At 48.3% G+C, this 23,607-nt stretch overlaps 1 protein-coding gene across 1 annotated transcript in view; it reads left to right on the top strand.

The window, feature by feature from the left end:
- The window catches only part of LOC141271203 (killer cell lectin-like receptor subfamily F member 2), a 90,840-nt gene extending 68,042 nt beyond the window's left edge, over window positions 1-22,798 (top strand). The window contains exons 6-8 of the mRNA XM_073681316.1: window positions 6,293-6,441; window positions 6,893-7,005; window positions 21,825-22,798. Coding sequence (XP_073537417.1) covers window positions 6,293-6,441; window positions 6,893-7,005; window positions 21,825-21,954 — 392 coding nt within the window. The 3' untranslated portion in view covers window positions 21,955-22,798. The remainder of the gene's footprint in view (window positions 1-6,292; window positions 6,442-6,892; window positions 7,006-21,824) is intronic.
- Window positions 22,799-23,607: the final 809 nt, after the last annotated feature.

The following is a 23,607-nucleotide window of genomic DNA, read 5'->3' as shown; positions in this document are numbered from 1 at the left end:
ATTGCCTCCCAACGATGGTCCAGCTTACTCCCAAATCGTTTAGCCCTCACCAGCACTCGGTCTCCTGGCTGAAGCGATCCACCTGTGGTCGGGGGCCGAACTGCATGCTCTACTTCCTGAAACTTCTGAGCAACCAGTCTTCTCACAGTATGGAGTCAACGCTGGTGTTCTCGAATCCAGGTACTTGGGCTACTGCCTGGGCCGGGGTCTTCTGAGTCTAGCTCCAGTTCGGTGATTTCTCGGCCACTTCTTCCAAGCAGCAACATGTAGGGGGTGTAGCCGGTGGTTGCATGAACTCGATTATTATACACCCACACCAGCTCGGACACAAATTCGGGCCACTTCATCTTTTTGTCCGCTTCCAGTGTTCGCAACATTTGCAACAGGGTTCGGTTAAAGCGCTCGCATGCACCGTTCCCTTGCGGGTGGTAGGGCGTTGTCCGGGAACGGTCGATCCCATAGATGCGGTATAGCTCATCCATCACTCGTCCTTGGAAGCAGGCTCCCTGGTCAGAATGTATTCGCTTCGGGCACCCATAAATCCAGATGAAATCTTGACAGATTGCCTTGGCTGCGGCTTCTACCATCTGATCTTTAGTGGGTGTCACTACTGCGAACTTGGTGAAGTGATCAGTCATGACTAAACAGTGTCCATAACCATTGTATGAAGTTCCTACCATCAGGTAGTCAATCATCAAGACTTCCAAGGGGGCAGAAGTTCGAATTGTCTGAATGGGAGCTCTTTGCTCCGGGGGCTTGTTCAACTCACACTGGCGACATGTTCGGCAGACCCCCTCGACTTCTTGCCGCAGTTGAGGCCAATGCACCAGCCGCTGCAACCACTGGAAGGTCTTTTCTACTCCGAAGTGAAGTAGAAGCTGTGTTACTAGCGCTCCTGGAACTACCACTTGCCAGGTAACATCAAACTCTCGAGGCAGCTGGATTCTTCGGCATAGCAAGCCGTCCTTCAGGAGGAGCCTCTCCCACTGGCCTAGGATTTGTAGGGTAGTTGGAAGTGAAGCGGCTCTGGTTTCCTGGTCGGGTTTCTGATTAAGGGCGACCCATTCTCTCAACTTTGCTAGCTCCGGGTCGGATTTCTGCAGATGTATCCATTCGTCTCTTGAACGGCCCAGAATCTGAGTGGGCCTCGGATCCTCTCTGGTCTCTTGGGCGTCGACCACAGCAGCGGCGAACTGGCTGAAATCCGGGATCTCGTCGCCTTCGAGCTCCTCATCTCTGTCCTTCTTTTTCTCCGCCTGAGTGACCCGGGACAGGGCATCTGCATGTGTGTTCAGGGCCTTGGACCGATAGGCGATTTTATACTGGAATTTGGACATCCTTGCGACCCACCGCTGTTCTAACGCGCCCAGTTTGGCGTTCTCCAAGTGGGCCAAAGGGTTGTTATCGTCCGCACTTGCACTTCTGACCCTGACAAGTACTCAGCAAATTTCTCGGTCATGGCCCACACCAGTGCCAGTAGCTCCAGCTTAAACGAACTGTAGTTGTCCGAATTCTTCTCCGTATCTCGGAGTGACCTGCTGGCATACGCGATCACTCGCTCTTTCCCTCCTTGTACTTGAGCCAGCACTGCTCCCAGCCCATGCAAGCTTCCATCAGTGTACAACATGAAAGGCTGCGAAAAGTCAGCGTAGGCCAGAATTGGGGCATCTGTTAGCGCCATTTTCAATACTCGGAATGCCTCTTCTTGTCGTGGGCCCCACTGAATGGGCTGCCGCTTGGCTCCCCCGGCCATTCCTCTCAGCAATTCATTGAGTGGGATCGCAATCTTAGCGAAGTCTTTAATGAATCTGCGGTAGTATCCAGCAAGCCCCAGGAACGCCCTTAGTTCCCTTAGATTGGCGGGCGTGGGCCACTTCTGCACGGCAGCTACTTTCTCCGCAGTGGGGTTCACCCCTGCACTGGACACAGTGTGCCCCAGATATTACATTTCTCGTTTGAAGAGACGACACTTACGAGGCTTCATTTTCAGGCCGTGCCTTTGTAGCCGTTCTAACACTTGTTCCAATCGGCGGAGATGATCCTCAAATGTAGCGGAATAGATAATTATATCGTCCAGATATATTAAAGTAGCTTCAAAGTTGAGGTCCCCCAAGCATCTCTCCATCAGCTGTTGGAAGGTTCCTGGCGCATTTGTTAGTCCGAACGACATTCGATTGAACTCAAACAGGCCCATAGGGAGAACAAAAGCTGTCTTCGGACGATCCTTCTCAGCTACTGGGACCTGCCAATAGCCACTGGCCAGGTCGAGGGAGGAGAAGAATTTGGCTCTCCCTAGTGCAGATAGAGACTCTTCGATTCGGGGGAGTGGATAGGAGTCCCGTACTGTACAGGCATTCAGCTTTCGATAGTCTATGCAGAATCTCAGGGTACCATCCTTCTTTCGGACCAGCACGATCGGAGCAGCCCAGGGGCTCTGGCTTTCACGGATCACACCGTTCCGCAACATGTGGGCTAACAGCTCTTTCACCTCCTGGTACATTTGAGGCGGGATCTGCCGATATCTCTCTCGGATGGGAGCAGTATTTCCGGTGGGTATTTCGTGCTGAATGTCCCGAGTGCACCCGAAATCATCTTCATGCTGTGCAAACACTCCCTGATATCACTGTAGAAGTTGTTCGATCTGCCTTACTTGTCCGGCAGAAAACTCAGTCAGGTTAGCCTCCATTTCTTCCAGGAGGTGGCGTCCAGCCAACAGTTCTCTTCCATGTTCCTGGCTATTGAGGGACACCTCTAGGGTCCATGGCTTTCCTTCCACAGGTACCAGCCCTATAGCGTCAGCTCTAGTAAGGGCCTCTGGCATTATGCACACTCGCGCCACCTCTTGTCGGGGCAACAACTGTAAACTGGTGCCACTTAAATTGATGCAGCGCACGGGTACTCGACCGTGCCGCACAGTGGCCAGAGTTCGAGCAATCAAGAGTCCAGAGGGCGCTTCTTCTCCCTCCATTGGTTCAATTTGAATGTCCACGCCCTCTTAGGACACATGTGCCAGCACCGGCAAAGTGAGTACAGTGTGTCCCACCGGCAGTGTCATTGTGGCTTGGAGTAGTATCAATACCTTACCAAGGTACTGAGAGGTAGTGGGCAACTTTTGAATCTGACTGACCCGCACGAGGTGCTGGAACACTCTCTTGTTAGCTGGGTCTCGAGTGGCGCGGGTCCAGTTGTTTTTGCTACAGCCCTCAGCCAGGAACTGTCCGGCTTCTTTCAGCACATTCATGCTCAGGGTTACAATGGGCCCATCGCCTCCGGGCCCTGTGGTCAGTATGATCCCTTTTCGACCGAGGTCCTTTCCACATGCCCGAACGGACATCCATACTACTCCCGCTACTGGGATAGGTAGTTGATTAGCCGCCACCAGTTTGACAGTGGGTTCCCGGCAGGAACGAGCGACTTCAGGAAAGTGACTTTGGATGTACGTCTCAGGCATAGTGGTCACTTGAGACCCGGTGTCCATCAAACAGCGGATCCGCTGCCCATTGAATTCAGCCCAGATAATGGGCCTCTCGGAAACAATGTCTTCAGAGCTCCCTCTTCTACTCTCCGAAACTCGAGACCCCACGGTATGCTCCACAACCGTGGGGCATTTTAGTTTAACGGCTGTCCCCTCCTCCTCCTTTCTCGGTTGGGACAGTCTTTGGAGATATGCCCCCTACCTCCGCAGGTCCAGCACTCCGGTCCTCGTTCTGCCGATAGGTCGGGTACATGTTGTGCTAGGGCCGGATAGGAACGTCTTTCTCGTTCTGGTCTCCGTCCGCGTTGAGCAGTATGGTCCATCGGCAAGGGGGCAGTAGGAGTCTTCCTAATAGCATTCAGCTCACCCCGAATGTCTCGAATTTCCTGACGTATTTCCCGTGCCCAATCAGGCTCTTGGTTGGTGAATCCAGGAGCAATTGCCTCATGACTTCTAACTGTGGCTTTGAGAACAGGAACTTCAGGGCTCAATCGCAGCCGCTCCTTCAGGATCTGCCTCAGGGAAGGGTCTTTCAAGCCAGCAATCAGTTGGTCACGCAACACCTCATCCAATGGTCCCAGTCCTCGGTTCCCATCTCGAGTTTTCTTAGTGATATGGGCCGTCACTTCCTGTAATGCATTAACATACTGATTTACTGTCTCATTTTCCCCTTGGACCCGCTGAAACAACCGTAAGCGCAAGTGTCCCAAATCTGTAGTGTCACCGTGCATGTCCTCTAGAATTTTTATCACTTTATCCATGGTGTCACGGTCCCCAGGTGGGCGGTACATCACAGTCTGCCGGGCCTCTCCATCAAGGGTTAGGAGGGCCAGCTCCGCCTGGGCTAGAGGGTCAAGGGGATACATACGTAGCATACTTCTCAGTCTTTCTGCCCAGTCCCACAGTGACATGCCATCCCCTGTAAACTTGGGAAGATGGCTGAGCATAGCCCCCAGGGGTATATGGCTCCGGCCGGACCCAGCCACAGACTGATCCGCCATCTCTGCGTCAGAATGTTGCATCCTGCCGACTACGCCAAATGTAATGCAGGTGCCGGAATGCAACGCACAGAGACACAAGGCGAGAACAGTCAGAGATGATTGTAAACAGTTTTATACAACAGGTATACTGAAACAAGGGATTAGCAACAAGGGTAATGAACAGTGGTTTGAAATATCAGAAAAATACGAAATTTCTCAAAGTAAGGCGCAGTCTCTCAAAGTAAGGCGCAATCTCTCAAAGTAAGGTGATGCCCTCAATCATGGGAGACACCACGCAAGTTCTTTAACTGTGCATTTGGCCCTAGCGGGGGTCATCGGTTATTCCCGCTAGGCCGTGAGTCTCTTCCGGATAAATTCAATTAAATCACGTTGTGCTACTTTAGCCCCAACCGTTCCCCTCCCAACCTGAGTACCTAAACCCAATTGTCCCCGGTACCGTGGGTGAACATTGGAAGTGACGACCCTGCTCACGTATGCAGCTCCTCTGCCTCCGCTGGCGTGACTTTCCTGGGGCAACCGTCTCTCAACTCCTCTCTGCTTGGCCGTTGGAGGCAGTCTCTCGAGCCTTGGATAGGGGGGTCCAGGCCTCGTCTGTCAGCGGGCGACATCGGGTTCCGCGAGCTCACTCAGCACCGCGATCAGGTTCCTAGTCTCCTCAGCAGGCACAGCACTCGGGTCACAACTGTGAGGGATCCAGAGCTCTTTTACCGGTGCCCGGCTGGAGCACCTCTCAGGCCTCTGGATTTGGCCTGTCACGTGGGGTTTCTCAGGACGCAGGGAGCACGTCTGCTCCTTTCTGCTGCTTGGCGCCAAAGACCCCTCAGGTTTGGCGCGCTGGCCTCTTATCTCCCGGAACTCCTTCCTGGAAGTCACCTGATCGGGTCCAGCGTCTGAACCTGCTCTCCCTGCAACTTCCCTTGCATATTTTGGTTCCACTTGACTGTATCTGGCCAGTAGATGGCAGTCTCGCTCCATCCTTGAAACGTCATGTTGAAGTTCTTTTACAAGCTTTCTTGCCTGTTCTACAAATACAGTATCTTGTGTCTTTATTATGGATATAAGTCCCATTGCCACAGGGATTGTAGTATGAAGCCAAGAAACTGTAGTTCCTGGGACAAGTAGGAAAGGCACCTTTAGACAGAAATTCTTCTTTCCAAGAAACACTATACTCATCATCTTTGCAGCTCATATAGTGTGCTTTCCAGTAAACTTTTTCTCCTATATGAGTTCTTGGTAAATCTATGTAACCCGGGAGCCCCCATAAAAAAATTATAATCTAAATATAACTGATGAAAAATTGTAAAAAAAAAGTGCATTTTGCATAGTGGACCTAATACACACTTCTGGAGTCAACACGGGCATTTTCTCAGCCTAGGTCATTTATGTCCAGGGTTGCCAACATCATATTTCCAGAAACCGCACATGACACTCACAAGATCTTGCTGTTTATAGTGAGATATGGGGTCTGTGAATAAAGGAGTGCATTTAAATTTTAATTTATTATGCTATAATCAAGTTAAGCAGAGTTTTACATTTGCAAAATCTTCAATAAATAGGAAAAGTCTGAGGGGATGGTCAACTCTGAAGGTATGTTGCATAGTTGGATAAAAAGTGCAGTCCACAAAGACCTTTTTAAATTTTCCATTTTAGGCTTTCAACCTTTTTGTAACATTTTTTATTATTTATATTTCCATCTTTTTTGTACCATCCTAACTCTTCATTATTTTAGCAGTCTCACGACGACAGCTCTTTTTTTAGAATAATGAAAAATGTAAAGAAAAATAGTTAAAAAATGTTTTTAATTAAAAACTTGCAGGATGTCAGCTGTGTCCTTATAATTGGCTGCCGCATGGAGATCGCTGTTATTACTATTCAGATGAAACAAACAGAACATGGAACCAGAGTCGGGGTGACTGTAAGATGATGGGAGCCGATCTACTGGTCATTAGGAACCAGAAAGAAAAGGTATGAAGTCTATGTCTATGTAGAAAGGTACTGTACAACTAGAAAACCAGCCTCAGTTTGCTGTCTTATATGTGTGGGTTGTGTACGGTGACTACCTCTTGAAGCTCATCAAGAGAATGCCAAGAGTGTGCAAAGCAGTCATCAAAGCAAAAGGTGGCTACTTTGAAGAACCTAGAATATAAGACATATTTTCAGTTGTTTCACACTTTTTTGTTAAGTATATAATTCCACATGTGTTAATTCATAGTTTTGATGCCTTCAGTGTGAATGTACAATTTTCATAGTCAAGAAAGTACAGAGAAATCTTTAAATGAGAAGGTGTGTCCAAACTTTTGGTCTGTACTGATATATATATATATATATATATATATATATATATATATATATATATACATACATATAAATGTGTGTGCATGAGTACACTATAAAGGATGTTCTTTATTTCCTACAGGGGTTCATTGAGAGAATGCTACTACAGCGAGTACATTACACATTTTGGATAGGACTTCACCGTGATGGAGATGTCTGGAAATGGGTAGATGAAGAATATTTTAACAGCAGCTTGTAAGTGACTCCTTTACAATGACAAACATAATTCACAATAAACACTCTTAGAAACTTCATATAAGGTCATGTACCTCAATGCATCCAAAGAAACCTCTTATCCAAACCCTTAGATACTACTATCAATACCAATTGCAGAACCTACTTTGTTTAACAGGGGGCTCTTCCTGCCAACACATGGCTACTTGGCAATATGATCATTGACTGTCAGTGGATGAAAAAGGATCTTTCACCAGCTTGAACATGTTAAACTGGCCACATCATGGAGTAGTGGCTGCAGAGCTGAATAAAACATAGTTTTTATTATTTAATTTATCCTCTCCATTGTGGAGATATTAGCTTATAAAGTTTAGGTTATAATTTATGGTAAGTCCAATGGGGCATTGCCAGAGATTTGTCTCTGGGAACATGTATATTTTCCCCTGCATGATGGTTTGGTATATGCCTGTGGACCTGGCACCCGCATTGTTTTGCTTGCTAGTGCTGCTTTATTTTTCTTTTCTTTATCTGTGACGCCCTCCCTGAGCTGGACTTTGTTTAAAGGGGGACAAGTCCTCACCCGGAGCCGGGCCAATGTTACAGTGTGTGTCGTCGTGGCCATGACCCGTTCTGTACCCAGGGCTGTCACATAAAAAAATGGGCTTCTTTGAGTGGCATTGTTCGACTACGCCACCTGTGGTGTCTGGTGAAGGCCACCAGCGCTGCAGCAGTCCTCTGAGGCCGGTCTTAGGGCAACTGTGTTGGTATAGCTTGGGGAACGGTGTGGAGGTATGGTGAGTGCGGTGCCGCTCAATAAAGACAAACGGAGGCAGTATATGAAGTCATCCAGGTCTTTACTCACGTTAATGAATGAGGCTGCTGCAAAGCTTCTCTCTGCCTCTTGCGGCGCGCTGCGGCCACCAGGTAGGGGTTCGGCACTCTACAGGTAGAATCAGGAGCACCTGTCAAGACCCCACTCCAGAATGTTCCTTTCCTTGTAAGTTCTCCCACTGAGTCCTCTCCTGACTGTGTGTGGTGTGAGTGTGGTGTAAGGCTGGGTTCCACTGGATAAATGCAGGTGGTGAGGGACAGGTGGCGACTCCGCTCCGTCTGTATCCCCCTGGGAAACCTCTCAGCCTCCGGACTTCTCCAACAGTGACATAAAGTACAAAGTCAGATATCGGGGACCGGTCACCCCTTTTGCGGCATAAGTCCCTCTGACTAGGCCAGAGTGAAGAATACAGGTGGCGGCTCCACTCCGTCCGTATCCCCCTGGGATCCTTTCGCCTGTGGAGCCTCTCTCCTCTGCTCCCCTCCAAGGCTTTCTTAGTTCAGGACTCTGACCAGGGTAGAGTGCTCTAGTTACCTGCACCCTGCTCCTCGCCTCAAGGCCTGAGCGCGAGGACCGTGAACCTTCAGCCAGCTACAGACACTTGCTGGGCCCTGACAGAAGATCCACAATCAAAAGACCTTGAACTTAAGATGGCCGCCTATTATATATGATCCTATTAAGTGCTTTGGTAAATGTTTCCTCCACCCTCACCCACTACATGGTTCCCCCTATCTTTGGTTCCCCCTCATCTCCTCTATCCCGGCCCGGGGCAGCACCCTGGTGCTATATTGGCCCCCTACAGAACTGGAGTGGTGTAGTGTTGAGTGTGAAGGTGGGGTCCTGTGTGATGCTCCATCCTTACCTGCAGGAGGAGATACCACACCTCTTTATGAGGTGCAGTACCCCTGTGGCGACCGAACCCTCAGGGGCGCCACATATCTATCTATCTATCTATCTATCTATCTATCTATCTATCTATCTATCTATCTATCTATCTATCTATAAAAAATAAAGTGTTATTTAGCTCTACAGACACTATTCCATGATATGGGCTGATTAACATGCTAAAACTGGTGAAATATCCTCTGTGAAATTTCAGCCAAGCGTTTAATTATAAAAAACTTGAAATTTCTATGGAAGGCAATTGGATTGCAATACTGTGCATCTTAAAGCATTATGTGAATAATCAAGGTACCATTGCGTCAAGTTCCGTAGGGATGAAAGAAAGTAAAAATAAAGCTTTATTTATTAAAGTACAATCTCTCCTCAAAATATTGCTATTGAATTGAGAAAAATTATTTTAGTCTTTTAAAATACAGTTTACCATAAAAAAAATACATACTTGATAATGGCAATAGAATAAACCACCAATAGAATAAAGTTGAAGGGAATCTGTCACCCCCTGGGATTTATCTGACCTTTAATATGGGCATACAGGTGATAGAAATGTGAATCTATACTTACCTGTATGCCTCATTTTAGCGGTCTGGTTGTTGTGAAATGGCTTTATATTATAGTGAAGTTTCCAATGCTTACGTGACGAAGGACAGGAAGAAATCCTCGCCTACTATGGTAATTAAAATATTTCCCCTTCTCCAGTTCCCACGCCTGCGCACTTTGCTTTTTACAGAAGGCACACTTGTACTGTGTGCTATGCAATCATAATACTGCAAGGATGTTGTGAGACTTCCCGGCGCCTGCGCACTATCACCTGTATGCCCATATTAGAGGTCAGATAAGTCCCAGGGGGTGACAGATTCCCTTTAAAGAAAAACATATTGCTTTGTCCTTGAAGTACAATATAGATTGGTCTTCAAATAGTTTAACCCCTTTCCGACCTTGTCAGTAATAGTACGTAGCTGTGCCCTGGGCCTATAGGACCAGCTACGTACTATTAAGCTCGCTGCGATTGCGCCCGCACACAAGCGGTGCGGGGCGATCGCCACCGGGTGTCAGCTGATTGTTACAGCTGACACCCGGTGCTATGTGCAGGGAGCAGTCCCGCACCGCTCCCTGCACTTTAATCCCCGCAATGCTGAAGTCAATCGCAGCACTGCGGTGGCAAGGGGAGGTGATCTCTATACTCACCTCTCCTGCCGGCGTCCAGCTATGTCTGCAGCAGCTTCCAAATGTTGCCATGACGACCCGATGTCGTCATGACAACGTCCGGGTCACCAGGAGGCAGGATGTTACTTTGGTCATGTGCAGTGCATGACCAAAGTAATGTCTCCCTGTGTGCAGCGCTGACAGGCTGCAAAAAGTGAAAGTCCTATAGTGGGACAATGTGTAAGAGTAAAAAAAAGTAGAAAAGTGAAAAAAAAAATAAAAAAAAATATTGTAAAAATGTAAAAAAAAAAATGAAAAAAATAATCCCCTAAAAATATATTGAACCCATAATATTTATTTACTATGAAAAAAAAATAAACCAATAATAGTACACATATTTGGTATCTACACATCCGGAACGACCTGACCTATAAAACTGTCTTACTAGTTAACCCCTTTAGTGAACACGGTAAAAAATAAAAATAAAGCAAAAAACAATGCTTTATCATCTTACCGCCAACCAAAAAATGGAACAACACGTGATCAAAAAGACGAATGTAAATAAAAATAGTACTGCTGAAAACATCATCTTGTCCCGCAAAAAACACACTGCCACACAGCTCCATCATCCGAAAAATAAAAAAGTTATAGCTCTCAGAATAAAGCAATACAAAACAATTATTTTTTCTAGAAAATTGTTTTTATTGCGTAAAAGCGTCAAAACATTAAAAAAAACTATATAAATGTGGTATCGCTGTAAACGTACCGACCTGAAGAATAATGCTGCATTATCAATTTTACCACACGCGGAACGGTATAAACCCCCCCCAAAAAATAATTCCTGAATTGCTGTTTGTTTGTTTATTCTGCCTCCCAAAAATCGGAATAGAAAGCAATCAAAAAATGTCACACGCCCGAAAATGGCACCAATAAAAACGTCAACTTGTCTCTCAAAAAACAAGCTGTCACATGACTCTGTCTGCCAAAATATGGAAAAATTATAGCTCTCAAAATAAGGCGTTGCAAAAACTAGATTTTCCAAAAAAATGCGTCTTTTAGTGTGTGACAACTGTCAATCATAAAAACCCGATATGATTCTGATATTTCTGTAATCACACCGACCCGAAGAATAAAGTCATCTAATCACTTATACCACAAGAGGAACGGTGTAAAAAAATAAACTCTAGGGTTAGGGTTGTGCTAGGGTTAGGGTTGTATTAGGGTTGGGGTTAGGGTTGAATTAGGGTTGGGGTTAGGGTTGGGCTAGGGTTAGAGTTGGGTTAGGGTTGGGGCTAGTGTTAGGGTTGGGGTTGTATTAGGGTTGGGGTTAGCGGTGGGATTTTTTCAAAAGTAAAGAAAAAAAAATGATGACAATATGGCGACCAGTGATGAGCGCAAGTGTTCGCTACTTGAGTTTGCATCGGGTGCTCGGGTATGCCCTGAGTATCGTGGGTGTTCGAGTGACATGCTCGAGTCTCTGCCCCATATGTTTCGCGGCCAAAAAAACATTGCTGTGATCGCCTGCCATGCCACTCAAGCACCTGTGATACATGGTGCATACCCGAGTACCCGATGCAAACTCAAGTAGCGAGAACTTGCGCTCAAGACAAATGACAACTTATTCAATATGATGACCTAATGTTATCAAATTCTGTCGTACCTCTGGGTTCAAAATGTCCACTATGCCCCTTGATAAAATCTTTGAGGGGTGTAGTTTCCAAAATGGAGTCAATTGTGGGGGGTTACCACTATTTAGGCACATCAGGGGCTCCCGAAAATGCGACATGGCGTCCGCTCTTGATTCCAGCCAAATTTTGCATTCAAAAAGTCACACTGTGCTCCTTCCCTTCTTAACCCTGACTTGCGCCCAAACAGTGTATTTTCCCCACATATGGGGTATTGACGTACTCAGGATAAATTGCACAACAGTTTTTAGGTTCTATTTTCTTATCCTTGTGAAACTAAAAAAAAATGGGACTAAAAGATCATTTTTGTGGAAAAAGTTAGATTTTTTTTATTTTCACGGCTTCATGTTCTAAACTTCTGTGAAGCACCGGGGGGTTAAGGGTGCTCACCACACATCTAGATAAGTTCCCTGAGGGGTCTAGTTTCCAAAATGGTATCACTTGTGAGGGTTTTCTACTGTTTAGGCACATCAGGGGCACATCCGCTAATTATTCAAGCAAATTTTACATTCAAAAAGTCAAATGGAGCTCCTTCCCTTCCAAACCATGCCGTACGCCCAAGCAGTGTTTTTTCCCCACATATGGGGTATCCTCTTACTCAGGAGAGGTTGGACAACAAGATGCATGGTGCAATTTCTCCTGTTACCCTTATGAAAATGAAAAACTGGAGGCTGAAAAACATTTTTGTGGGAAAAATGTGAAACTTGTATTTTCACAGCTCCATGTTATAAACTTCTGTGAAGCATCTGGGGGTTCAAGATGCTCACCACACATCTAGATAAGTTCCCTGAGGGGTCTAGTTTCCAAAATTATGTCACTTGTGGGGGGTTTCCACTGTTTAGGCACATCAGGGGCTTTCTAAACGCAACATGGCGTCTGCTAATCATTCAAGCAAATTTTACATTCAAAAAGTCAAATGGCGCTCCTTCCCTTCTGAGCCCTGCCGTGCGCCCAAACAGTATTTTTTCCCCACGTATGGTATCTGAATGCTCAGGGTAAATTGCACAACAAATTTTGGGGTCAATTTTTTCCTGTTACTCCTGCAAAAATAAAAAAATTGGGGTCTGAAGTAACATTTTTGTGAAAAAATTTAATGTTCATTTTTTTCTTCCCCATTCCAAAAATTCCTGTAAAGCACGTGAAGAGTTAATAAACTTCTTGAGTGTGGTTTTGAGCACCTTGAGGGGTGCAGTTTTTAGAATGGTGTCACTTTTGGGTATTTTCTATCATAAAGGCCCCTCAAAGTCACTTCAAATGTGATGTGGTCCCTAAAAAAATGGGTTTTGTAAATTTTGTTGGAAAAATGAGAAATCGCTGATCAACTTTTAACCCTTATAGCGCACTAATAAAAAAAAAATTTGGGTTCCAAAATTGTGCTGATGTAAAGTAAACATGTGGGAAATGTTATTTATTATTTTGTGTGACATATCTCTCTGATTTAGCGTAATAAAAATTAAAATTTTGAAAATTGTGAAATTTTCAAAATTTTCGACAAATTTCCAATTTTGTTCACAAATAAACTCAATTGATTTCGAAGAAATTTTACCACTATCATGAAGTACAATATGACACGAAAAACAATGTCAGAATCAGGGGGATCCGTTGAAGCGTTCCAGAGTAATTACCTCATAAAGTGACAGTGGTCAGAATTGTAAAAATTGGCCCGGTCATTAACGTGCAAACCATCCTGGGGGGTAAAGGGATTAAACAAAATAACCACTCTAATTATTTTTGCTTTCTGCCCCTTTAGTAGTTTCCTTTATAAACTGGCATTTGATTGTTCTGTCTTTCACATTGGCTTATGTGTAACAGAATATGCTTATGACGCGCCCCTGGGCCTGCTGTGTCGTGCGGCATCGCGCGCACGGGGGCTTACCCGGAGCCGGATCAGATGGGGGTAGTAGTCTCGTGGCGGTGACCCGGTCCGTGCCCAGGGAGTCAAACTGAGTGGCAGTATTTAGCAGTAGATGTTAGAATGTTCGACTACGCCACCCGTGGATTGCGGTCACGGAACCGCCGCTGCACGGCAGTCCGCTGAGGCCAGTGTTGTTTGTGCAGCTGAGAATGAGATGCCTCCCCACGGGAGGAGTATGGCCTCAGGGCAGATCTGTTAGAGATGATGATGAAACACTCAGAGACGGTGCGGTGTAGTTCAGGGTCTTTACTGGTGGCAAAGGTAGACCCTCCCGGAGTACTGGCTAGCGATCGGGGCCTGGTGGAGTTGTAGGCCTCCCCAACTAATCGTACTCTTCTGACTACCTTGCTAGAGGCTGGTAAAAGTAACCCACGTCCCTGAGTGTACCGTGTGGTGCTCACCCGTATGGCCGGTGACTCGGGGCCTTCTGGTAGCTTCCGCTCCACGACGGCGGTGCTGGTCCCTTGCGTGTGACCGTGCCTTCGGGTTTCTTGGCCAGAGGACCTGAAATCCCCTGCTGGGCGGTTTCTGCTGCTGGGTAAGGATTAGTCCCCACAGCCTCGGACTCCGGGTCCGGTCAGAACTCTTCGATCAGGGCGAGCTCTACAGCTTCCAGCCCCTGATTCCTTTTAGCACTGCACCCACTGAGCTCCTGATCTTTCTTTCCTATAGCCGCTCCTCTCCAGACCAGACTGTGTCTCTGTCTGGGACTCCTCTTCTTCTCTTTCTCCTCTAACCCTGCCTCAGCCCCAGTTTTATGTAGGGGAAGTTCTTCCCCTCCCATGACTGGGCAGGAGGTGTGGCATGCATAGGATTCCTGACCAGGAGACCTCCCACCTGCTCTCGGACGTAATATTGCTATTACTGTGGAAACCAGACCCCTGGGGTGCCACATTCCCCCCTAGTAAAATTTAGTACTCCGGGACTAAACATATTTTTGTAAACATAACAAGTATAAACAGAAACATCATAATAAAGAAAAACACATTAGGATGGTCACGGCGTGTCCGCAACCGGGTGCAGTTTTTGAAAAAAACAAGGGTGTCCATTTCACCAAGGAACAGGGAGCCGTAACCAGGTAGGGGTCTGTCCTACCCCGAGTCCTTAACAGTCTTTAGTCCATTCCTGGGTTACGCTCCAAACATATGTACAAAGGATTCCGGATAATCCATAAACGACACCTATAAAATAACTAAAAATACACAATTATTTGCAAGTAACAGGAAACAGGTAAATACAAATAAACAGTCTAAACACTTAGATCCTCCAACGTACGGGCAACTGGCCTCTAGTGGCTCTAGTGGACCTACAGAGCTGACTGACTGGTCCTGAGCTACGGGGTGTAGGAGCTGTCAAAGATAAACTGGGCAGCTGTCTACGGGCTCTTTGGCTCACTAGGGGCACGGCAGGCTCACTATAAGCAGAGGGTTGATCCTCCTGGTCTGCTTGTGTGGGGTCTTCTGCCTCCTGGACCGGCTGCTCTTCCAGCTCTACCTGTTTCTCCGTAGGTACTTGAGATGCTGGTTGGAGGAAGGTGAGGACGGGTACCACAACAGCGCCATTGACTTGAGACCAAGACCGAGGGAAGTCTCCGAGCACAGTACTGACCATATCTTCCCTTTCCTCTGCGGGTCGAGGGTCTTCTTGTTCTTCTTCAGGGTTCCGTAGCTGTTCGGGACACTTCTTCAGGTGATCTCGGGATACAATGGCTGTGGTTTCTCCTCCATCCTTACTGATTGTGCAGACTTTCGGGTTCTCATGGCTTGAGGGCAGTACGGTGTACGGGTCCTTCTCCCACTGGTCGTCCAACTTGTGGAGCCGTCTCTTCCTCTTCAAGACCTGCTCTCCAGGTACCAGGGGAACAGCGGGAGCATACTGGTTGTAAGTCTTCTCCTGTCTTTCTCTAGCTTGACAGAGACTTCGCTCCACGCTCTCCTGTACTTTCCGGTACTGCTGCTGCCTCTCTGTGTCCCAGTCTGCTTCTGGTGAAGTGTCCTCGGGTGTCAGGACTCCCATATCCAGATCAACAGGCAGCTTGCCAGGTCTTGCTCTCATTAGGTAAGCCGGGGTACAGTTGGTAGAACCTACCGGGATGTGGTTGTATAGGTCCACCAGATCAGGCAGTTTCTCAGGCCACAGATTGCGTTCTTCCAGGGGCAATGTTTTCAGAAGGTCTATCACCACCTGGTTCATTTTCTCACAGAGTCCATTGGTTTGCGGATGATAGGGTGTTGTTCTTATCTTCCGGCAGCCATACAGAGTGCAGAACTCCTGGAAGACTTCCGCTTCAAAGGCAGGTCCTTGGTCCGTCAGCACCTGCTCTGGGTATCCGTGTGGCCGGCAGAAGTGCTGCTGGAAGGCTCTAGCTGCTGTTTGAGCCGTTAAGTCCTTGACGGGGACGACAACCAAGAACCGGGAGTAGTGATCCACGATGGTTAACGCATAGACGTAGCCACTTCTGCTGGGGGTCAGTTTTACATGATCCAAGGCTACCAGTTCCAACGGCTGCTTGGTGACGATGGACTGCAGGGGAGTCTTCTGGCTAGCACGGTCCTTCCTTCTTAGGTTGCATGGGCCACAGTCTCTGCACAACCTCTCGATGGTTCCTCTCATGCCTACCCAATGGAACCGCCCGCGCAGCAGGAATTCCAGCTTCTTCCATCCGAAGTGCCCAGCTCCGTTGTGGTATGCCTCCAGTACCATAGCCGCGTCTCTTCTTGGCACCACTACTTGCCAGATCAGTTCATGCGTCCGGGAGTTAACCATTCTGCGGCACAACTTCCCCTTGTAAAGGAACAGTCGACTGTTCTCAACCCACAGTTGCTTGGCCTCCTCCGGAGCGTCTGGGTCAAGGCGGGCATCTGGCTGAGTCAGCATCTCCTTCACCAGTCGGACGGCGGGGTCACTGTCTTGCGTTTCCGCCCAGTTGTAATGAGGTAAAGGGTTGAATGTAGCAGATTGCTTACCCCTTACACGGTGGGAATACTGGATAGTCCCATGACGGTGGAACGCGGGGAGTTCACCTTCTTCCAGTTCCTCTGGATCTTCCCCTACGTCCGGTAGGTTTGGCATTCTGGACAAGGCATCCGCGTTAGTATTGGAGCGTCCTGCCCGGTATTTGATCGTGAACTCATAGTTGGACAGGCGGGCCATCCATCTCTGCTCCAGGGCACCGAGTCTTGCCGTATCCAGGTGTGTCAACGGGTTGTTATCCGTGTACACGGTGAACCAGGAAGAGGCGAGGTAGTGCCTAAAGCGTTCGGTGACTGCCCACACCACTGCCAGGAACTCTAGCTTGAATGAGCTGTTATTCTCAGGGTTTCTTTCGGTGGGTCGCAGTTTTCGGCTGGCGTAAGCAATTACCCGTTCTTTCCCCTGCTGGATCTGGGACAGTACAGCTCCTAGCCCGATGTTACTTGCGTCGGTGTAGAGGATAAAGGGCTGGCTGTAATCAGGGTACGCCAGGATTTCATCCCCCGTGAGGGCCATCTTCAGCTGGCGGAAGGACTCTTCTTCCAACTTCTCCCATCTGAAGGGCGGCTTCTGGTTCTTGGCCTTCCTGGACTGGCCTATCAGGAGGTCCTGCATAGGAGCTGCCTTTTTGGTGAAACCGGGAATGAACCTTCGGTAGTAGCCTACCAACCCGAGGAACTGCCGCACTTCCTTTACGCTGGAGGGTCTTGGCCATTCCTTAATCGCGGTGATCTTATCAGGGTCGGGAGCCACTCCGTCAGCACTCACCACGTGTCCCAGGTACTGCACCTTTGGTTTCAGGAGGTGACACTTGGAAGGTTTCACCTTTAGGCCGTAGTTTGCCAGGGCTTCGAACACTTCTGCCAGGTGTTTCAGGTGGTCCTCGTAGGTCTTGGAGTAGACGATGACATCGTCCAGGTATAACAGGACCGTCTCGAAGTTTCGGTGTCCCAGACAGCATTCCATCAAGCGTTGGAAGGTTCCTGGTGCGTTGCAGAGTCCGAACGGCATGCAGGTAAACTCGCTAAGTCCCATCGGGGTGGTGAATGCGGTCTTCTCCCGGTCCGCCTCTGCTACAGGAACCTGCCAGTACCCGCTAGTGAGATCCAAAGTGGAGAAGAAGTTAGCAGATTTTAAAGCAGCCAAAGACTCCTCTATCCTGGGTAAGGGGTACGCATCTTTGTGTGTGATACGGTTGATTTTCCGGTAATCTACACACATTCTCATGGTGTTGTCTTTCTTTTTAACCAAGACTAGTGGAGCTGCCCAGGGGCTACAGCTATCCCTGATTACCCCAGCCTCCTTCATGTCTCTAAGCATCCCCTTGGCGTGTTGGTAGTGTGCAGGGGGTACGGGTCGGTATCTCTCCTTTATGGGAGGATGGTCTCCCGTGGGGATATGGTGTTCTACCCCCTTTACTCGCCCGAAGTCTAACGGGTGTTTACTAAACACTCTCTCGTACTCTTGAACCACCCGATAGACTCCTTGTTTCTGGTGTGAGGGAGTGGAGTCAGTACCCAGATGTAGTTGCTGACACCAGTCCTCCATTGGTTTCTTAGAGCCGTTACCTTCCTCTGGTTGAGATGGAGGCAAGGGTTCCATGGCCTGTACAGAATTCTGATTGATGGTATACAATTTGGCTAGCGTAGCATACCGGGGCAGGTACACTTCCCTTTTCCCGATGTTTATTATGCGAACGGGCACCCTCCCATGGCGTACATCAACCACCCCCCGTGCTGTCAAAATGGTGGGCCTACTGTCTGAGTAGACGGGTTCTACTATTGCTTGGTAGTCTCTACCTCTTAGACCAATAGCTGCCCGGCACCAAATCATCATTTCACTTTTTGGGGGCATGGCGATAGGGAACGGGTCACACATTCTCACTCTACCTATCTCACCACCGGAGAGTTCCACTTGTTGCCGTCGCATCAGTGCCCGGATCTCTTTTTGGAGCACTCGCTGCTGGCCGGAGCTGGCGTTCTTGGCAACCTGCTGTAAAATGAAAATCACCTCTGCAAGACAATTTTCAATCACATTAGTTCCTAGCGTTATCTTTGGGTGACTCTCGCGCTTGTCAATGTCTACAATGATCAGTCCCTGTGCTGCCAGTTCGACTCTACCGATTTTAATGGTCATCTCTTTGAATCCGATCTGTGGCACGGGTTGACCATTGCTGGCGATGATACTCAAGTCGTCGTCAGGGTAGCGGGTTATATCCGAGTCATTCCAGTACTGCTTGAAGAGCACGTACGGGATGGTGGTGACCTGTGACCTGGTGTCCAGTAGGGCACTCATAGGAATGCCATCCAGTACTACAGGCAAGACTGGACGTCCTCCCACATATTTGTCACGCCAGTTCGATGGGCCTGGTGATCTTATTCCTAGGGGTTGGCCCTCTACCCCAGGTTGTGCCAGTTTAAAGGACAGTACCTTGCCATATGTCCGGGTTGATTGCAGCGGCGGCAGATGGGTTGTCCGTCCTCGTTGTATCGGTCGCTGGGTCTTCCTCTGGCCGGTGGGGTCCTCCTTGGTCGACGCCACGGGATGTCCTCCGGTCCGGATGCCAGCTGGATCTTCCCTGGAGCAGCAACCTGTAAAGACTGCACAGTTCGGGTTAGCGCAGCTACGCTTTTAGCTAGCTCTTGGACCTGTTGGTGCAGGTCTGGAGCCGGGTCATTGTTCAAAGCCTGCGCATCAGCTCCCACAGGCCCTGCCGACAAGGGCGCCGCCTCCTGGTGGTAAGCGGTAGTAGGGCGCCTGTGGGTCACAACGCCGGTTCTCGGAGCACCCGGATGGCTCTGTCCTTGAACTGTGCAAAGTCCAGATGAGGATCCTGTAAGGCCATTGCCCGCAACTGGGTTCGGTGGGCATTGCAATATAGTCCCTCTATAAATTGTTCGGTCAACAGCCTGTCCTCGTTTCCCACGCCGTCAGGGTCGGTCTGCTTAATGGCTCTCAGGGCCTTTTGTAGGTTTAGTGCATAGTCCCTTATATTCTCATGTGCTCGCTGTTTGCACCCGTAGAATCTAAGCTTAATCTCGGCTGAGGTGCGAGTATCAAAGGTGTCCTTCAGCCGGGTTAATATCCCTGCTACAGTCCTCCTCCCAGGTGGCCAGGACTTTACCTCCCTTTGGGCTGCCCCAGTTAGTTGGGCCACCAGGATGCTCACTTTTTGCTCTTCTGTGAGGGGGTACACCTGGAAGAGGCTATCCAGCTTTTCTCTAAAGTCATTCAGGGTATGTGACTCCCCTGAGTACTGGGGTAGCCAGGCTGCCCCCGGGATATAGGGCATAGTAAAAGGCATGACCGCAGCAGCGGTGGCGCTGGCGGTGGCTGCGGCAGTGAAGCTCTCCTCCGTATCCGACATCTTCCTCCCCCCTAGTGGACCGTGGCCTACCTTGCGATGATCCTCTTCCGTAGGCCGCGGCTCCGCAGTGGATCGTCAGGGTCGAGGACCTTCCGTCGCGCTCCTGTGACGTCGGCGTCTGCTGGGCTCCTTCCAGGACCTTACGCAATGTCCGGACGTGAGGCGGGGCTTCAGTTCTCGCGGGCTTTTCGGAGTCCACGCCCCTCTTCTTCCCGCGCGGCGTCTTCAAGATGGCGTCCAACGGCGGGAAAACTCCACGGATGGCGAGAAGAAGGCAGAAGATGGCGCCGGATGGCGGGAAAACTTCACGGATGGTGGGAAGAAGGCAGAAGATGGCGCCGGATGGCGGGAATCTTCACCACAGGTAAGTTTAAAAGTCTCTTTTTCAGGCACGCAGTACCCGGTGGTTGCGGGCACGAAATCCTGCCGACTACGCCAAAAGTTGACGCACCCCTGGGCCTGCTGTGTCTTGCGGCATCGCGCGCACGGGGGCTTACCCGGAGCCGGATCAGATGGGGGTAGTAGTCTCGTGGCGGTGACCCGGTCCGTGCCCAGGGAGTCAAACTGAGCGGCAGTATTTAGCAGTAGATGTTAGAATGTTCGACTACGCCACCCGTGGATTGCGGTCACGGAACCGCCGCTGCACGGCAGTCCGCTGAGGCCGGTGTTGTTTGTGCAGCTGAGAATGAGATGACTCCCCACGGGAGGAGTATGGCCTCAGGGCAGATCTGTTAGAGATGATGATGAAACACTCAGAGACGGTGCGGTGTAGTTCAGGGTCTTTACTGGTGGCAAAGGTAGACCCTCCTGGAGTACTGGCTAGCGATCGGGGCCTGGTCAGTCCGTGAGCAGATGGAATCTCCCCTGGCCAGGTGGAGTTGTAGGCCTCCCCAACTAATCGTACTCTTCTGACTACCTTGCTAGAGGCTGGTAAAAGTAACCCACATCCCTGAGTGTACCGTGTGGTGCTCACCCGCATGGCCGGTGACTCGGGGCCTTCTGGTAGCTTCCGCTCCACGACGGCGGTGCTGGTCCCTTGCGTGTGACCGTGCCTTCGGGTTTCTTGACCAGAGGACCTGAAATCCCCTGCCGGGCGGTTTCTGCTGCTGGGTAAGGATTAGTCCCCACAGCCTCGGACTCCGGGTCCGGTCAGAACTCTTCAATCAGGGCGAGCTCTACAGCTTCCAGCCCCTGATTCCTTTTAGCACTGCTCCCACTGAGCTCCTGATCTTTCTTTCCTATAGCCGCTCCTCTCCAGACCAGACTGTGTCTCTGTCTGGGACTCCTCTTCTTCTCTTTCTCCTCTAACCCTGCCTCAGCCCCAGTTTTATGTAGGGGAAGTTCTTCCCCTCCCAGGACTGGGCAGGAGGTGTGGCATGCATAGGATTCCTGACCAGGAGACCTCCCACCTGCTCTCGGACGTAATATTGCTATTACTGTGGAAACCAGACCCCTGGGGTGACACACTTATATTTTAGATTTGCAATTTGACTGTTAAAAAAAATATATATATCATCAAATTACAGACAGATCTCAGCCGCATGTGAGATGTATTTGAGTCCATGATGACAAAACCGTGTCTGACCTTTGCCCAAAAATCCAGATTGGATGTTTTGCGCCTTTCGATTGCAGCACTGGGTCACAATGCGACTTCATAGACATCATTAGATGCAGTGTTACAAGGTGACAATGTGCTCTGCAATTAACATGATGCACGTTGCAGTGTAGCATTGGTCTGAATAATCAGCGCTGCAAAAAGTAGAGTCCAGGTAATAAACATAGGCACTTCGGAATACAAAAGGTCATTTAAAAATAAGAGACATGTTGTGTGAAATAGCATTAATTGTGCCTAAAAATATACATTTTGTATCAGGGGGTGAGAGGCTCTGGTGACATGGCACTGACGGCCTCCTGCCAGGTATCGATGCCATAGATGCAGTGCTGGCAGCACCTTCTCCTGGTGTGGGCGTGAGAGGCGATGGACAACTCTAATTTTTATTCATGTATTTTCTTTCTATTCAGGTTCCAATTCAAGGTGCAGTCACCAGAACGCTGCACATTAATGACGAAATCTGGTTATTATCAGGATGACTGCAATAGAAAATACGGAACAATATGTCTAAAGAAGGCTGCAAAGATTGACCTAAGCTAGTGCGCACCGACATCATCCACGCAAAGTACCCACTTAGAAACCTGTGTGAATGAAGCCGTAAAAGGTTGTTATCATCTTGGACATTTATGACCTGTCCACAAGATTTGTCTTGAATCTCGCCGTTGCTAGCTTGCTTAGAACACATAATTTCATGGCATTGCAGATGCATTGAACTAAACCTCAATTGTGTGGTTTCATCATGTTTCATCATGTTTTCTGGCGAGCTGAGCTGACAAATAATTATATAACAAAACTTCACATCTGTATAATATCTCTATGTTGACTAGTTCACATACACAGTTGTTAATCATATACAAAATATTAAAGGGTTGGTTGGGGCAAAAATGGCTTGATATATAAAGAAACGAAACAAATGAAGCTACACTCACCTACCGGCACTACTGGGATCCAGCGCAGGCTGTTCCGTGATTTGTGCTTACACCGAAAGGAAGTTGTCACCATTCAAAGTGGCATCAGAACTACTGGGACTAGCCATGGTGACGTGACTTCAGCAGCACGTCATCGGTGACATCAGCGATAACCTGCTGCTGAAGACAGTTGACCATGGTGGCCAAGCAAAGGTTCCTGTACCCAGGGGTCCTGCTGCCACTTTGAACAATGGCAGTGTAGATGAAGACGACGGAGCGGCCTGCGCTGTATCCCGGTAAGTGCCCATGGGTGAGTATAGCTTCAGTTATTATTTTATATTATACCAAGCCACTGGTAAAATATTAATTCCCCCTGTAACTCTTTTAAGCTCTTAGTTGAGCTCACTGAAGGTACTGAAGATCACAACAGACTATTGACCACAGAGATGATGATGATTCCAATAAAGAGCTTGACTGCCGTGTCCATGCTGACCAGGAACCTAAGTTCTATTTATTTGATTTAAATAAATAAATCTTTATCTACTGTAATTGTGCGTGTTCTTTAACACTTCTTATATCCCTTTCCTTGTAGTTATAAACTTGACTTCCAACAACCACAGTGCAAAAATTACTTAGGCCAATATTTTATTAGACTAAGGTAAGATTAATCTTTCTCTTCAGATGTTTGTTGAATTTGCAACGCGTTTCTCAAGCTGTTGTGAAATTACAACTCACAGCATATCCTGAAAGAAAGGTATTAGTAATGGGGCTTGTAGATCCCAGAGGAGCCTTCTTCATTCCAAAAACAAGCTTGGGAGATGATTTGTGACTTGCAGCCCAAACAATACTAACACAGATGGAGCCTTTCTTAGAATGTCAAAGATATCCGACGCAGGAAAGTGAAACTTGCCAACTAACTGTACAAATTCAATGGCTTTTGCTCTTTTAAAGGAAACCTGTCATCAGGTTTTCCGCATATAAAGTACGGCCATCATCTTTATTCCCTTTATTATGGGCTCCCTTTCCTTCTTCCCTTTGTGTAGCACTAAGTCTTTCCCCCACCCTGCGTGACATATGTCTATGCGTAAATAGATGGTAACTGTTCTTCATTGCTGTGCAGTCACACACTAACTGTAATGTTTATTCTGTGTTTTATGGCTTTCTCTCCCTATGTCTATTGCTAAGCTGTGATCTATGACCTCCTCTTAATATCCAGATTCACCACAAAGTGGCTGCTGCATTCCTTGCCTCTACTTTTATACAGGCAATGATAGTCCCTTCTTAT

Source organism: Phyllobates terribilis, unplaced genomic scaffold (genome assembly GCF_046119375.1).
Source record: "Phyllobates terribilis strain yellow unplaced genomic scaffold, ASM4611937v1 Scaffold_5__5_contigs__length_657084704, whole genome shotgun sequence".
Classification (NCBI taxonomy): Eukaryota; Metazoa; Chordata; class Amphibia; order Anura; family Dendrobatidae; genus Phyllobates; species Phyllobates terribilis.
This window is presented reverse-complemented; position numbering and strand designations above follow the sequence as displayed.